An 18,376-nucleotide genomic window follows, 5' to 3' on the forward strand; every position below is an offset into this window, starting at 1 on the left:
TCAATGGCTCTTTATGGTCTAAGTTTCTTTCTCAGGATTTTGGGATCTTGTCTATCTGGCCAGGCTCATTTCTCTAAATCTACTCCCCATTTGCCAGTACACACCTTCACCTTCTTTGCTGCTGAGGTCATTTCTTCACTGTCCTTCCATCCCCAATTTGTACAAATTTTCTTCTCCCATCCTATCCATACATTTCTACCCTCAATCTTTCCTGCCCCAGATCAAGTCCCACCTCTTCCATAAAATCAGGAAGTCCGCACAGGTGTCCTTCCCCTTGCAATCCTACAATCCTTACAGTCCTGGTGCCCTAGGAATGGAAGGGACCTGACACCCCTTGGAGGCCCCCTACACATCTACACCACTCTGATGAGAGCCTGGGCAGCCCATATGCACTTCACTGAAGCATACTGTGTGGGGCTGTTGGCTGCCTGTAGAAGAGGACTGCAAAGCTTTCCCAAGACCAGCCTGTCTGAATCTGCTTACGTTTGTCTCAGGCACAGCACGGAACTTAGTACAAGTAATTCCTAGGAACTGGCTGGGTGCACGGGTACTTCAAGCTGCATTTGCTTTCCTTGGAGCCACACTGGGATGCACTGATTTGCATGCACTTCTCCCTTGGCTTTTGAGGCTTTTTCTTGCCTGTATCTTCTGAGCCACCAGCACTGACACTGCCCTGGGGATGCTCCAAGAACCAAGGGAAAGGCTCCCCTCCTCCTTTTGCTCTTCATAGTGCCTGAGGAGGCTCTACCAATGCAGGGCTCAAAGAGTGGTTTTCAGCTTGGGTCTCAATGAAGGAAAGAAATCAGATGGTTGGAACAGAGGAGAGGGGCAACAGTGTCATGGAAAGAAGAGTCATGAAAGCAAGGGAGGAAGGTCATAATGACAAAGAGCAGCACCCGGTTCCCAGGTGCTCTCCATGTGCCAGGCACAGCGCTATGTGCTTTGCGAGCATATCTCCTTCACATGTAACAGAGCACCTGGAATAGGTGTTATTTCACCCATTTTACAGACTCAGTGAGGTGCCCGAGGCAACATGGCATCTTGGTTAAGAGCACTGACTTGAAGGGCACAGAGCTGGGTTCACACTGACTTGCCACGGCATCCCTGGCTGGTAAGGGGCAGAACCACACCGCACATTTAGGACCACCTGATCCTGAAGGCGTTAGCCTTAACCACTAATCAGAAGAGTCCAGAAACCCTGCTTCATTATTTCCCTTTTCAATGGGGCTTCACTTGCTTTCTCAACCCAAAGTTACCTGGAATTTGAAGCCAGAACCACAGGGCAGTTAGCCCAGAGAACTCTGATAGACTCAGGTCCTGATGATTGGTGTCTCCCAAGCACAGACACACACACACGCACACCATCTCCACAATGCCCACTCCCACTGTCACCAACAGCCCACGTCCATCTCTGCCAAGAACCACATTCTTCTTCCTGGTCTTATCACAGGCAAGCCCTGGCCCTGGCTTACTGGGCATAGCAGTGCTACTCAAGGTAATCACGTAATAAGAGGCATTACTATTATTTTTCACTGTAATTTGTAGGCAATCATGCCTAGGGGCCCTTGGCTGCTGTTACCTAATACACAATCACATAAAACACAGCAAGCCTGTTAAACAAACAAACCAAACCCTACCCTATGCCAGGGGCACCACCCCACCCCTTTGCACTTTCCCTGCACTGCTCTATGAAAGGAAAAGAGAGAAGCTAGGGATGGGGGAGAGTAAATTATGGGGGCTCTCAGAAGGAGTGGGAGGTATCTGTTCATGGGAGCTAGTGAGGAAAGACAAGACGCAGTTGTTGGAACTTGAAACTAGGAAAGTACAATTAGAAAACCAAGTCTCTACAACAAAAGATTATGTGTCCCAGGGAAGGTCACAAGAGATCATGGCCTCAGAGTTATTAAGCATCAGCTACATAATGGTGGTAGAACCTGCAAGAAAAAATTAACGGGAATTAGGGGCATAATATTTTTTAAAAATAATGTGTATTCTGGGTTCCAAATCAGTTCAAGTGGACTTTGGAGTGATTGCAAACTGCCCCAGCTTGACAAGGGGACACAGAGCTATATGGCCAGGAGCTCCATTTCCCTAGCCCCTGCTCCAATTTCTGGTGGGCTGACTATTGCCCATGTAGGCTGCTTTCACTGAGACTAGAGCAGCCCCTGGAAAGTCTCTTTGATGGCCTAGCAGTATGGAAATAAGTCCAGTTGAGTTCTTTCTCCACCCAAGGAGAGGCCCCTACAGGGAATAGAAGAAAGTTGTGTTCCAGTCCACCCAGCACTCGCAAGGATGTGTGACTCATGACCCCATCCTGGTATGTCCTCCAAGCCCATGGAGCCAGTGATAATTCAAGCAGCTTCTGCAGCAGGATGGTGGTCTTGCTGGTCTGTGAGCTAACGAGAGCTAAGGGCAAGCACATCCAATAATGAGGAAATGGGGAGAGTAAAAAGCAGGTGGTTACTCAAGATGGGCTGAAACACAGTGACCTAGTACCTTTCTTAGCACAGGTGGGTGTGTTTTCTTAGAAATGCTCAATTATCTCAGAGTTGTTATTCCAGTTTGTGAGAATATGAGTGTGTGTGTGTGTGTTTATGGTCAACAGCTATGGCTCAGAGAAAGTTTTATTACTCTATTCTCTGGGGGGAAGGGAAGAGGAGGAAAATGAATGGAACTATTTGTTCTTTCCTTCACAAATTCCTTTGGTAGGAATATTGAAACACTACTCCAACATTAAATAAAATTACTCCAGTCTACACTTACGGTGTTGTAGAAACAGCCTTGAGCTGAACTGAGGAAACTGGGAGCCAGCTGACCTTTATGTCTAGCTAATCTGTGACCATGGTGGTCCCTCAGTCACTCTGAGTTTTGTACCAGGTGATATCTATGACTCTACATGACTAAATAAATGTACCTGTAGGTGTTTGATGAGTGTGATAGAGACTTTCAGAACATGCATTGGCTTAAATTTTGAATAAATCATACATGAGACTAGTCTAAGATTAACACTATCAACTAAAAGAAAACTAATAAAGCCATGGAGGATATTTCTACTTCTGTTCACATATATGAGTAAAGAGAAAAAAAATTGTCCCTAAAATACTTCTTGAGGTAGAAGGACAAAATAGGAATGTAACTAAATAGAAGGATAGGGATCTTAGAGGTTGGTCCCCGAACCCATTTAAAAGTACCACCCACAAAAACCTCAGGATGACCACTTACCCCACAGAGCCATGAAGATAGAAAAGAAGACCGTGGCAGGGTTGTCAAACAGGTGGCTGGCCCGTGCTGTCCCACAGGCTGAGCTGAGGTTCCAGTAATCACAGGACTTGTCACACAGGGGACACATGGTGAAGGCATTCTGCTGGTCACACATCTCTTTGCTGTGGTAGACAGATGCTGCTGGGTCAGGCAGAGCTCAACTGGGATCCACCCCAAGCACAGTACCCCCAAAAAATCTCCCATCTCCCAATCCATGGTTGAATTTATCAACTCCATAAGTGAGGAGAGGTAAAGAGGTTGGAATTGGACTCTTCACCATGAGAATATGATTCTTTATTTTGTCCAAAAAGGAATGGGTCAACTTCTGAGATATGAAACTCCGTGTCACTAGAATTGCCCCAACATAAGGTTAGTGACCATCTGTAGGAGATGTTGACCATTGAATGATGCCTTGTGGAGTCTTTTCCAAATGTCTAGAGTCTATGAGGTTGGGGGAACATCAATGATTATTTGAATAAATCACGTCTATTCTTCAGGCACAGGCTGTCTTCTTAAGCCCTGTGAAACTTGCAACAATGGAAAATGTGTGATGGTAGTCACAAGGAGAAGCAAGCATGAGCATATGGCTGGGTCACCTCTAGGAGAAGCCATGTGAAGAAGAAGGGAATTTAACCTGGGTTGGAATGTCTTTTCTGTATGTATGATTACTTGTAGAATGGAGATTCACAACCCCAGGCTAATCAGAATGATGATAACCATGAAATGGGATTAGGGATTATGAAAGAGTAGGTAAAGTCTTCCAAGAAGAGACAAGTATGCAACCTATTCTCAGTATATTTCTATTTAATAGGCTGATGAGCATATTTTAAATTCCATTCATTTATCAGGAGACTATCTGGATTTGATAAATTTAGGCCCACATGAATGCTTGCAATTAAGAACCAAAGAATTACCAGCCCACAGTGGTTCTCCCAAGATACCGCCACACCATATACTGGTAGGAAAATGAATGAAATCATCACTCTGGTGTGTAATATTCTCCAGGGTGAATGATTAAGCTCATGGTTCTGGGGGAGAGGGTGGAGAACTTGAGACTTCATGCAAACGAAATACTGGCTGTTCTCATAGAGCAGCTGGAGACTCAGTGATGAGGAGACAGGGGAACCTGTGCTGAAAGCCACAGTGGTGTTTTCTACTGAGGGGCAGCAGAGGGCACTACAGAGCACAGCTGACAAATGTATGTCCACTGCCCAGGGTTGTTAAACTGATACCGTGTTCTAAAGCAAAGTGCTTAGATGCAGCTTGTAATGTAAAAGTGATGCCTGGGTCTACTTCCCCTTCATTAAGACGTCAAAGATCGGGAGGTTTACTGAGGGCTGTCATTGTGTGTCATGTCCCAGCTTTCAAGCTCCTGTTTTTAATGAGCTGTTCAGTCCACAGAAGGGAAAGGCCTTCTGCTTGAGAGAATGGAAACTCTGGGTCTCTGAGGATAAATGCTGGTTCCTCCACTCACTCGCTGCTAATTTCTCCATTAGCAAGTGTCAATAAAATGATTCAGTCCCATGGAAAGTATTAATAGCAATACCTTAAGTTCAGCTATGCTATTTTCACCTGAATATGTACTAATTAGTAACTGGAGAACAAGACTTATTTTAAGTCTTCCAGGTCAGACAAGTGTTCACTCTGTAGTTGAGAGGGAGTTACTACTTTCAGAGAGGAGGGTACCTTCTTAGAAGACAGATTCACATCCAAAAATGAGCTGTCTGCATGAATTCTAGCAAAAGTTCTCACTTTGAAGTTGTGCTTGAGTACATATGAGCTCCTCAGTGCTGCCCTTCAAGTATTTGTGCTAGGAACTGCACTTTGTTGTTTATACTCAGAGACTAGGAGAGGGATAATCCTAGTTAAATCTAGTCAATGCTGCAGATCAGGAATGAAGAGAATATTAGCAATCAACTTGGTGCAAAGCACTTTGAGACATCTGTGCTGTGTAAATTCTTGATATAGAGTACAATCAACCATCCATCATTTTACAAATTGGCAGCCTTTGTAGCATAGGTACATCCCAAATCATTTTAATTTGAAGTCAGTATGCTTCATATGAATGGGAGGGTTTAGGCTTTTTGTTGTAGTAGATGTTGCAAGGAATTTGAACTTTCTGGAGACTTCCTGCTTCAGGATAACATTAAAACGACTTCAGATTCACTGGGAGTGGCAGCCACTAAATGAGCTGACAGACGAGGGGAGCCCAGGTAGAACTGAAATCTCTATAACCTACAAAATTCTAGTTAGAAATAGCTATCGTTATAAATCTAATGGTGTCTTTCTTCAATCAATCCTTTTCTCTAGAAAGTCTAAAAGGGTTGGTTGATAAACAGCCTGATGAACCAGTTGACTCAAGACAGGGCTGTGCAAACACAGAGGGAGAAGGTACCACGAGGCGATTATTCCAGAAACTCAGACAGAATGTTTAAGTGTCTCCATTTTTTTTTTTTTTTTTTGCAATAAGGTCTAGATTCATTAGCTTCTTTTTTATTTCTCCAGTCTTCCTTTACCCATGTAAGCAAGTGCCTAGCAAATGATAAAGTTCTATAGATATATGATGTACACATGAATTACTACTTATAAATGATGCTTGTATCTCACATATCAAAGTTATTAGCAAAAAAGATAACACTTAAAGTTCCACATAACCAAGTCCAATTTCCAGGTTTTGATACTGTACTATAGTTATGTAAGATGCACTCACTGGGGAAACCAGATGAAAGATACCCGGGCCTCTCTGTACTATGTCTGCAACTTCCTATAAATCTACAGTTTTTCCAAAATAAAAAGTTTTATAAAATGATGCATAAATGGTATGTTCTGGGCTTGATGATAAAAAGTAGCAACCTCTAAGATAACCTCAGGAATAGTGCAAGTTTTTAATCATGCTTAGGAATGGGTGATAAACATAAACTCTACGGAGCATGAATTTGTTTAGATTCAGTATTGGAATTTAGAGAATACTACTTTGTTGATGAGGAGTGACATTTTCTGTGTTTCTTATCAGACCCATAGAACTTGGTCTTTTGATAGATATGATTAAAAATCAGTTATTTAATTGAATAGATTGAAATACTAGTGATCAATGAAAGGGAGTAGTAAGAGGAATAGAAAAGAAATAGGGGGAACAAAGGTTAAAATATATCGGGTAGATGGAAATACTAGTGGTAAATGAGAAGGAGGGGTAAGAGGTATGGTATGTATGAGTTTTTTCCTTTTTATTTTTATTTATTTTTCTGGAGTGACGTAAATGTTCTAAGAAATGATCATGGTGATGAATATACAACTATGTGATGATATTGTGAGCCACTGATTATACAAGTACGGAATGTTCATATGGTAAGAAATTCGTGTTTGTACGTTGTTTTGTTTTGGAAATAAAATATTTTAAAAATCAGTTATTTAAAAAAATCTACATAAAACATTTATTTTTTGAGCGTTATTTAGCCTCCTGATTAGCCAACCCTCTCTTTAGACTGAAAAACTGACAGTAAAAATTTCAGTTTTATAACAAGTTCAAATTTTTAACTATGACCCACAGTAAAAAAATAATAATGATGCATTTTACATCATATTCCAGTATGCAAATAGATACACACCCTCCTTCTACAAATGCATTTGTATAACTGAAGTAAAGTTGCACAAAATAATACTATCCTTCTGATCTGTGGTGGATGCTAATATTTAATTCATTCTATCCCATCCTGTCTCATTCTGGTTGATTTGTAACATTAATTGATTCCACCAGCCACCAGTGGGTCATTCTTTATAGTTTATCAAGCAATACACACCCTCACAGATGACACCCTGCATCTGCAATAGTACTGACCACAATTCATGTGTGTATGGACCAACACACATGTGACTGTGTGGTGTGCATGCCAGTGTAGACATCTATCTTCGCAACATGTGTAGACCATGGCAGTTCCCAGCTGCAGTGGTCACCTCCCCATGCATTTCCACGTGGGGAACCAGGGCACAAGTTGTAATCCTGATGGAAGCCAGCACACTAGCACTCCTCCCAATCCACCGGCAATAGTTTTCTATGCACACCATGGGGTTTTCCACTTTGTTGATTAATCTGAGGCCCAGACCTTGAGGGAAAACACCAGAACCATGTTTCCTAAGAAAAGGCCAAGGCAAGCCCAGGTGAAACTACTGGGTTGTTAAGGAGGCAATGAGCCCCTGGAAGACTTCCTAGCTAACTGTAAAAAGCAAAGACTTTGGAGCAGGAGGCAACAGGGCTAAAATCCCAGCCCTGACAATAATTAGTTATGTGAACTTGGGCAAGCTATGTGACCGCACTTAGCCTCAGTTTCCTTATGAAGTCAGAATAATAATAATACCTATTTATAGAGCTGACAGCTTTGATTCCTTGCAGGATCTAGAAAACTAATATATAAAATCATGTTTGGCCCAAGGTTGATACTTGACAAGCATTAGTTCTTCCTTCATGCTAGATGGCTTAGGGAAGGCAGAACTCCATAGTTCTGTTCCCAACCCTCACCCACCAGGCTATTGAGGGAACACCATGCGAACACAGTGTGGTCCTGCCCCCAAGGCTTGATTGAGTGACCTGGGGCATCCAATGTGAGCTAATAGGATTTTTTGCATTTGTTACCAATTGCATATGAAGCCCAAAGATATAATACCCTTGAGCTTCCATCAACAATGTTTCTGTCCAAATGAAGAAAATCTGCAATGAAGTCAATAAATATAAGAAAGAATCAAAGACAGGAGATAAATAAATGGAGTCCCAATTTACGGTGTTCCTTAGGCCGGCCACATGCTTGCCATTTGGGTTCCCTAGGACACCCCAAAATCCTTATAATAAATTCCCTTTTCCGCTTAAGCTAGTTCAACTTGCAATTCTGTCCCTCACAACCGGGAGGGTTTTAAGATACACTCTCCACAGTTTTAGCTTGCCAGGACAATTCCGAAGATGGCAAGAAACTTTAATTCTGAATATTGATTAAGTGTCTCTTTGTCCCCTGCACTCTATTTCGACATGTTGATTCCCTGAACAATCAACTATGTGCCAGATAATATCTCATTTAATGCTCACACTAACAACCTGTGAGGTAGGTGTTATTATCATGCTCTTATAGCCAAGGAATCTAAGACGCAGAGAGTGAAGCTTCCAGTCACACAGCTAACATGAAGCAATGTCAGTCCTAGAGGAGACATTATTAAGTGCTTGCTTGCTTTTTAGATTCTCTCCTCCCTATACTGGCCCTTTCTGTTCCATCTCTTGCTTCTCTAAGAGTCCCACCACAGGACCTGTCACTTTCTGCAGCTTCTGACTCCCCAAATCTCAGGCTGAGCACAGTTCCGGGGCTGCCTGCCTCTATAGATGGCCCCACAGCATTTTATCCCAGCAGTGTTTGGACCCTACAGACATGTGCTTTCTACCCGATCTCACTCTACCTTCCCCATCTGCCTTGGGTCTCATGGGAAACCAGAGGAAAAAGACATGAAATAGGGAAAAATCATTTCTTAGACATGATTTTTGACAACAGGTGTTATCACCTGCCTTCATCAGACCCCAGTCTTGGAGAAGAGTTTCAACAGGAAAGGAAGGTGACCACATCCAGCAGAGCTCTGAGTCATTCCCAGAAGGGGGAGCTCCCACACTTGTCCCTGGAGGGAAACTGTGTGTGTGGGGGGGGGGGGGGGCAGGTAAGGGAAGGAGAAGGAGGGGGTAAGGACTTTGGAAGGAAGCGTGGGAATATTTGTACTCAAAACTAGGAAGAAACTCCAAACTACTAACATATGGGACCTGAGCCCTTTTCTTAAAAGCCAATTTACCTGGGAATATCTTCTTCAATAGTTGCACATCCGTAGAGAAACACGATCACCCCAATTACAGAAGAGGGAATGAGAAACGATGTATATAATCCTAGCCAGGCAAAATACAGTCCAATTTTTTCTCCAAAATACTTCCTGGAAAAAAAATGAACAACAACAGAAAAAGCACATATTATGAACATCACACAGTTTCCTTATTTCTGCTTGTTCTGAGCCTAACAATGGATCAGCATAAATTAAAAAGGATGGAGGTTGTATGGGGAGGGGACCTCAAGGCACAAGGAATCAACAACTGGTCTTTTCTGAAATTAAGTACATTTCACTGGACTCATATACACATGTCCGTCTTGGCTGTTCATGTGGATAACTGCAAGTAAGAATCCAGCCCTGATGGCAAGCTGCAAAACTAATGCCATAAATTCTGGTATCTTTACCAGACAAACACTAATAGCACATAATCATTTCATGAGTGCCACTGTTATCACCCCACAGGAAAACACAACTCTTTTCAACTAGCTTATTTAAACAAAATGCACAAGATACATATATTGGGGCATGTACACTTGCGTACACAAACAAACACACATTCATAGGAAAAAACTAGAAGAAATGCATGAAATATTTAATGGTTTATTTGGATGGTGGGATTATAAGTACTTTTTGTTTTATTTTTATCTTTCCGTGCTTTTCAAATTCTCTATTTTACTAATGAATTACTTTTATAATAAAAGCAATTTCTTTAAAAAAAAATTGTTAGCCCATATTTCTTGATTCCAAGTTCATAAAATTAGTAAATTATCACACCAAGCCACTAAAAGGGAATTTTACCCTTAGATTATTATCGATTATGGATGCCTGACAAGAAAAATACAAACCATGAGGAAGCAATATACTTCATTTCTCAAGAGCCTTTCACAGAAAACAAAAGGTGGGAATGGGTGCTCAGCCCACTCTTTGATAGAAGGATAAAGAGTAAGGACAACAGCAAATACAAACTATTTCTCTACTACTAGAGGTCTGCTTCCACTTAGGAAGTAGATAGCTATAAGAGCACATTTCTTTTATCTGGAAAACCTAAGGACTTTTCTTGAGTCCATCAGAGAGCTAATGTTGCAAAGTAAGCAGGTGAACCGGATTCCAAAAGAATTGACACACCCCTCCAAGGAAAGATGGGATTCATGAACAATTTTACTTTTGACAAAGCATAGGAGGAAGAGGCAGTCACCAGAAAGGAGAAAAGCAGGTAATAAGACAATAGCTAAAATGTTTTAAAGTCTGCAAGGCCGAGTGTCACATGACAGTTTAGACTAACTGGGCACTCCTGATGCAGAGGAGTTTGCAACATCCACGAGCTCTTTTCCATGGGCTTCCATCTGGTGCTCATAAGAAAGATAATGAGCAGGGCAGGGGAGCGGGGGGAGCCTCCCTAGTAGCACACAGGCATGGAAGCCCACCCACGTCCCAGGCCATTAAGCAGTTGAGGGTAGGAGCCCAACCCTGGGTCCTAGGCTAAGATGAGCTGGTTCTGGAGCCATCAGAATTGGTGTATATAGGACCGTGTGCCCCTGCTGAAGAGGCAAGAAACCAACTTGGCCCATTAGCCTGCAAAATTACAAATTAAATTCTATTACCACTGAAGAAGGGCAAGAAACTCTCTCCCACCCAAGAATTCTCACAGATAAAAGGCAGAGGTTGACTCTGGAGGTTTTGGTGTACATGAGGGGTGGGAAGAAATGCTGAGAAGACCTCACCCCTGAGGTGCAGACATACAAGGCCTGACTAAAACTGACTTTGCACCCGGGAACCAAACCTCCTCCCCAGAAAACCCCATCTCAAACCTGACACTAGGTAAAAAAAACAGCAGTTTACTTCTAGGGTAGGGACAGGAGCCCAGAGAGAGACCCCCTCTGTGACACAGGCAGGTAAGGGCAACTGAGAGCTGAGGGTGGAAAAGCAACAGTGACAACAAATTTTCAGCACTCCAGGGCCCAAACAAAGCACAAGGCAATGGCGGCCCACTGGTGTAGGAATCTAAAGTCTACAGTACTCTGTAAGTTACTCTGGCAACAATAAAATCCAAACCCAACTCAACGTCTGACTTGATCTACCCATCCCCCACATTAATAACCTGACAGAAGAAGAGGTATGCTTATTTCCAGACATAAACACACTTTACCTCAGGTTCTATCATCCCTTCATTCCCAATATCCAGCATTAAGTTGAAAATTATGAACTATATTTAAAAAATGGGGGGAAATCAAGACGTAAGGTAATCAACTAAACCACAGTTGATCCAGAAGTTGGAATTATCAGACACAGGTGGAAGGAAATTGAAGTATACTGTTTTAAGTTTCTTCCCCTATATGCACAGTGGTTTAAGATTATGTAAAAGTAGAATATGATAAGTTAAAGATGTAATTTGCAAACCCTAGAGCAACCAGTAAGATCATTTTAAGTGGCTATAACTAATAAGCAAATAGTGTATACAAAATGAAATCATAATACATACTCAATACACAAGAGGGCAGAAACAGAGGAAAAATAGGAACAAAGAACAGATAAGGTTAAGAGAAAACAAATAATAAAACTGTAGATCTAAAATGCAAATACATCAATGATTGCATTAAATATAAATGGTCTAAATGTCCCAATTACAAGGCAAAGATTGTCAAATTGGAAAAGAAAGCAAGACCTAATCACATGCTGTTTATAATATAAAGTCATATATAGAATATAAAGTCACATATAGAATAAAAGTCATATATAAGAATATATATTCTATATAAAGTCATATATAGAATAAAAGTAAAGAATTGGAAAAAGATATACCATGCAAACACTAATCAAAATAAAGCTGACAGTAAACTTCAGAAGAATGAACATTGCCAGGATATGAGAGGGATATTATGTAATGATAAAGTGGTCAAGGCATCAGAAAGATCTAATAATCTTACATGTGAATGCACCTAATAACACAACTTCAAAATACATAAAGTAAACCTGACAGAACTGAAAGGAAAACTAAACAAATCCACAAGTAATTGAGAGAAGAAATAGATATAAAATCTGTAAGGATACAGAAGAAAGAAAATACCAATCAGCTTCACCTAATTGACATTTGTAGAACATTCCACCAAATAGCAGAAAACACATTCTTTTCAATACACATTTATAAAATAGATCATATTCTGAGCCACAAAACAAATCTCAACAAATTTAAGAGGATTAAAATCATAAAAAGTATGTTCCCTGAATAAAATTGAATTACACTAAAAATCAACAGTAGAAATAAATGTGGAAAAGTTCCCAAATATTTGAAAATTAAATAACACCCTTCTAAAGAACCCACAGGTCAAAGAAGAAATCACAAAAGAAATAGAAAATATTTTCAATAGAATATAAACAAAAATGGCATATAAAAATTTATGATGTATCATTAAAGTCATGCTTAGAAGGAAATGTATGGCATTGAATAATTGTATTAAAAAACAGGAAAGTTTTGAATGAATAGTCTTATCTTGCACTTTAAGTAACTAAGAAAAGAAGAGAAAGAAGGGCAAAGTCAACCCAAAGTAAGCAGAAGGATGGAAATAATAAACATGAAAGCAGAAAGCATTGAATACAAACCAGAAAATTGATAGAGAAAATCAATGAAACCAAAAGCTGGTTGTTTGAAAAAGATCCATAAAATTGATTAACTTTTTTGCCAAACTGATTAAGAACATAAACAATAAGCTATGGATTACCAATATCAGGAATGAGAAAAGGGTATCACTACCATTCCTATTCAGCCATTATCACGTGCTCGTGTTAGCCATCTTTTCACGGGTTCTCATGCATTACCCATCTCTGGAAGAAGACAGGGGAAGAAAGAAGACAGGAGGAAAGAAGAACACAAACTATTGGCCAAGTATTGCCCTAGTGCATTCACCTTGATTGTCTTGTTCAACTTCAATTTTAATTCTCAAAACAGCTTTTCCAGAGGAGAAACTGTCAGCTCCCTGGGTATCCTTGTCCAAGGCCACACGGTTCACACGCGGCAGAGCAAGAATTGGATGTCTTGTATTCTGACCCCTCCATGTCTAGTGCTCTTGCCAATAATAGCTACTGACATTTAATGAGGGCATACTATTGACCAGGCCCTACTCTAAGAGCACTATGCATTTCATCTCAGTTTTTTAGTCCTCACCACCCTATGATGTTGTAGCATTTTTATCCTCAAATAATGCATAAGGAAACTGAGTTACAAAAAGATTAGCTAAACTAAGATCACACAGCTAATGAGAAGCAGAGACAAGATTTGACCCCAGGGTGTCTAACTTGAGAGTTCAGCTTTTAACTTTCACCTTATACTATCTTCCAGGTGCAATGCATAGAAGGAGAGGGAAATGGCTGGGCAGGAGACAGACCAAGGGAAAATTCAGTGAGCTGGAGAAGGACAGCACATAGCTGCCTACCTCAGCAACCTGCCTGCCCCATTCTCATCATGCATTATGCAGTTTTGAAGCTGCACCACCACAGCTTCCCAGCTGAGGCATTCAGCCAGTCAATCATAGGGTTTCCCTAATCATTCTCCCCACCCATATGACTTACAAATCTTTTCTCCCATTGCTTCCTAGACTTGTGTTTAAGGAGCCAATCTGATCAATTAAACCCTACTGGTGACAAAATGGAGAAGTGTCACTTCTTCCAGGAAAACAATTGTATTGCCACGGGAGCTTTATGGAGATACAATGCCTTTACCTCTTAAAGGAAGGGGCAGGGAATACAAATTAAAGCATAATTCAATACCTCTATATACCCAGTAGTACAACAAAAATGAAAAAGAGGGGAAATACTAAGTATTGTCTAAAATGTAGAAAAATCCAAACTTTCAAATAGAGCCACTGGGAATGTAAGTAGGTACAACCATATTTGGACAAACATCTTGGCAGTGTCTTCCAGAGCAAAGTAGAGGTATCCCCTGTGGTCCAGCAACTCTACCCCAGGTATATGCATGCCCAAAGCAAAAGCATATGTGTGCCCCGAAAGACACATATGGGAATGTTCTGGGCAGCACTATTTGTGATAGTCCTGAATGTCCATAAGCAATAGAATGGATAAATGCATTGGAATATTCACCCAATGGAATATTATACAACAAATGAACACACTAGAACCACACACAACATGGACAAATCTCACAAGCTTAATGTTGTAAAGCCAGACACAAAAGAATATAAAATGTATTATTCCATTTATATGAAGTTCAAAAACAAATAAAATAATTATTGTATTAGAAATCAAAAGAGTGTGTAACCTTAGGGAGATAGTGCCTGGAAGGGAGCAGGGGCCCAGGAAAGACAGCTCCTTTTTTTCGCATGGGCAAGCACCAGGAATCAAAACCGGGTCTCCCACTTGGAAAGCGGGCATCTAACTACTGAACTACCCATGCACCCTTGACAATGCTTTTTAATTGATCTGATAATGTTGATTTTATTGGGTGATGGTTAGGTAGACAATGTTCAGTCTGGGGAAATTTGGCAAGCTTTATATTTGTCATATATACATCTTTCTACATATGTATCTATCATACTTCAATAGAAAAGGGTTTTATGAAGACACCACATGTACTAACTGCAGGTCAACAGTTCCCCTGCCTGCAGGCCAGGCCACATTTAATCCATGTCAGGCACACATTCCATTCAAGCTCAGTCTGTGACCAGACCTGAAAGGAGAGCTTTCCTCTGAGTGAAGCACAAGGGGCCAGGTGAACGAGAGACCCAGGCCCTGTAGCGGCAGCCTTCCGCAGGGAAGTCCAAGGTGGTGGTGGAGCCGAAGGACGCCTGCACCATTCTCAGGCATCAGAAGTCAAGCAGGAGATGATTACTGTGGAGCTGACATGTCAACAGGGAATGTTCCTGGGGAGCCAGCCTCTCAGCCGGAGGGGACAGCTCCGGCCTTCAACTCCTGCCAACCTCCCCACCCCCCTCAGCCTGACAGGATTGCAGGCACAACGCCTTCCTTCCAGGTCTTGCAAAATGCTGTCAGGCTTTCCCGGCCCCTCAGGAGAAAGATTAAAGGTAAACAGATTTGGGTGCCCTCAGCAAGAGCAGGGGGGCTAGAGAGAAAGTGTTGAGTCTTTAAGGCTCACTCTGGTTGGTTCTGTAGCAGACAGCCTGGAAATCCCCAACTACACAAGACGCCAGGCCAGCCAGGAAAGGTGGCTCCTAGGATTTAAACATGAAATGGGGCCAGCATGGATTTTAGGCTCAAAAACATAAATGGTCTCTTCCTGTACCCTCAGCTCTTTGAAGTAATGTGCAGGCACTGTGGTTGCTAAGGAGTCCACACTGAGAGAAAGGGAAGAAATGTAACATTTCTCAGCATCTTCCATGTGCCAAGTGCCTTATCCATATTATCTCATTCAACACTTGTAAAACCTTATAAGGTTAGTGTTTTATAACCTTATAAAACTTAGTGCTAGGATTAAGGTTAGATTTAGATATGCAAAATGGTTAAAGACAACTTGGGCTCTTCAGGTTTTTAAAAACAGTATCTTGGGGATAAATGGTCAATCAAGACAAGATGTGAGTGTCCTTCGAGGAGCTTCCCTCCTTCCCATATCCTTTACAAAGTGGCACCTTGGTGCGGAAAGCATATGCAACCTCACCATGGAAAAGGGGAGGGAGGCCTCTGGGAATTTCCTGGTCTACACCTGGGAGCCCTGCACTTGTCTCTGTAGCTCAGGTTGGTCCCAGTACTGGGGGACATCCAACCAGATATGAACAGGCTGGAAGGGCCCTCTGGGGCCAGCCAGCATCACCTGCACCTGCATCTGCACTGATGCAGACTCAGTACCTGGTCGCTCCTCTGCCATCCTGTCTGACCCTGGGCTTCTCTAAAGGGCCTGTGATTTTCTAAGGCTACACCAGAAGATGTAAAGTACAGGCCCCGTGCACTAGGATTCTCCCCTAAATACCTAAGTGTCTCTACACCCCTTGCTGCCACCCCCGATTCCAGAACATTTTTGACTCCAAGGTAGGGAGGGGCCAGAATAATCACATCTCAATCCCTACCCCTCTATTCCTCTCCTTTTTGCAATATTCCCTCTTTTCAAGGCTTATTTTTCCTTTTGGCTGATGGGAATTTCCCCAGGTTTAATCCCCTCCATTGCCTAATCCTCTCCACCTGCCCCCATCCCAGGGCGTATTTGACCCCCCTTTCATCCCGAGGGCAAACAAACAAACAAACAAACAAAATGCAGAGGTGATAGAAAAGAAACCCAAGAAGAGAATTAAATCAGAAGGGCTTCCAAACATTCTGTGGACAGAGGTACTTTGTATTTATCGAATAATGGTGCTAATCGGGTTCTTTTCTTAGGAACCATTAACTCAGGAACCTGAAGCCAATGGTCCTTCTCTCCAGCAAACATAGACATGCACATGAGAAAGGACTCACATTCATAGAACACCAGATTCTAGACTCTTCCCCCTCAAGTCATGTCCCTGACTCCACTGCCCGGCACTTGCCTTCTAACCCCAAGCCTGGCAATCAAAAGCTGGAACCCATTCCTGGGTCAACAGCATCTCCCAACTAGTTTTGGTACAACCACAGCTGGCTTTTCACCCCTATGTCAAAGGAGACAGCAGGAATGAGGCTGCCTGCCCCTCTGCAGTGTGCAGGTCAGCACACATCGTAGCTGGCTCCTCAGATCAACAATGGAAGGACAGGAGAAAGGGAAATGTTCCCAGTCCTAGTCCTTCCAGGGAGGCCAAGAGAAGGCTCCTTTCAGAAAAGAATGTTTTGCTAATATGGGACAAGTTCAGAAAATGCAGTGAAGAAACGGTGAAAAGATCAGGATGGCAGGGCTGGGAAAATTGAGCTCAGCTCGAGCGCTAGTATCAGGAGACGAGACAGATGTCAGCAAAGGGGACGGGGATTGCTCAGAAGTTCCAGAGGAAAAAGTGCTATCTGGAATCAGAGAACCTAAAATCTAGGGCACACTTCTCTGTATCCCCCTCTTCCCTACCAAACCTTCAAATTTAAGGTTTCTAGATGAAGAACTGTCATACAAAGCAAGGGACACTGCAGGGTAAGGTTAATGGGATATAGGGCTGGGACCAGGAGCCACAGCAGAGATGACATGGGGCAAAGCAGGGCCTGCAAACAGCCATATATTCAGAGGTGTAAACAGGACCCAAGATCAGAGAGGAACAGAGAAGCAAGATGCTAAGCCCAAGTCAGCTAGAGAAGGGAGGTGTGAGCAATATGTTGATAATTAAGGCAAGCAAGAAGGCAGAGCTAGAAAAGAAAATTAAAAGCAAAAAAAGAAAGAAGGAAAAAAGAAACAAAGAAAAACAAGGTAGGCAGAAACCAGGATCTAGAGAGCCAAAAGTTGGCAGGATCAACTTTGGAATCCGGGAGAAACACTAAAAACCAAGGTCAGAGGTTGTTTGCTTTTCGGCCCCTTGTTATAATCTCTTTGGTAGGAGAGTGGGCCTTGGTTACCAGCCATGCTTCCCCAGCCAGAAGGAGACAGTTCTCACAATGAAATAAAATAGCTCTATTCCTGAGTTCTCTGTTTAATGGTTTGCATGCATAATCTCTTATAATCCTCACAAGAATCCTGTAAGAGGCTACAGGTCTTGTCAAGCAAATGGTGCCATGTGAAAAGGACCCTTCCTCTGGGCATTTATAACCCCACATCAGAGAACAAGTCTTGAAGAGCTAAGCGTGGTCTGGATTTCAGCTACTACTCAACCCTCAGCCAGGGACATATGGACAAGACACAAAACTCACAAGCTTTTGTGGCAGCTCGAAGGAGCAATTCTATCACCATTTAAGAGAAGAGGATGTGGAAACTTAGAGAAGTTAAATAACTTGCAAAAGTTAATGAAGCCCTCCGATCGCAGAGCCAACATTTAAACTAGTTTGTTGAAATCTAAAAGCCTGTGCTTTTAATTACCATGCCATACAGCAGAAAAGGAGAGGAGTGTCTTTCAGAAGACCTATTGGTTTTGGCTTGCTAAGGCTGCCGGAATGCAATATAAAAGAGACGGAATGGCTCTTAAAAAGGGAATTTATTAAAATTATTACAAGTTTATAGTTCTAAGTCCATAAAAATGCCCAAACTAAGGCATTCAGAGAAAGATACTTTGACTTGAGAAAGGCTGATGTCTGTCACATGGAAAGGCACATGGCTGGTGTCTGCTGGTCCTTGTTCCTGGTTCTGTCATTTGCAGCTTTTGTTTCTAGTGGTTTCCTCTCTAAGCATCTGTGGTCTTTCACTTAGCTCCTCTGGGACACAACTCTGGGTTCT

The 18,376-nt window shown here is 42.1% G+C and overlaps 1 protein-coding gene across 1 annotated transcript in view; it reads right to left on the minus strand.

Moving 5' to 3' along the window:
- LOC143690476 (anoctamin-2-like) overlaps positions 1-18,376 on the minus strand; it is a 153,456-nt gene that overhangs the window by 7,143 nt on the left and 127,937 nt on the right. The window contains exons 10-11 of the mRNA XM_077168205.1: positions 9,076-9,210; positions 3,223-3,383 (exon numbers count right to left, since the gene is read on the minus strand). Of these exons, the coding sequence (XP_077024320.1) occupies positions 3,223-3,383; positions 9,076-9,210 (296 nt within the window). The remainder of the gene's footprint in view (positions 1-3,222; positions 3,384-9,075; positions 9,211-18,376) is intronic.

Source organism: Tamandua tetradactyla, chromosome 7, assembly GCF_023851605.1.
Source record: "Tamandua tetradactyla isolate mTamTet1 chromosome 7, mTamTet1.pri, whole genome shotgun sequence".
NCBI lineage: Eukaryota > Metazoa > Chordata > Mammalia > Pilosa > Myrmecophagidae > Tamandua > Tamandua tetradactyla.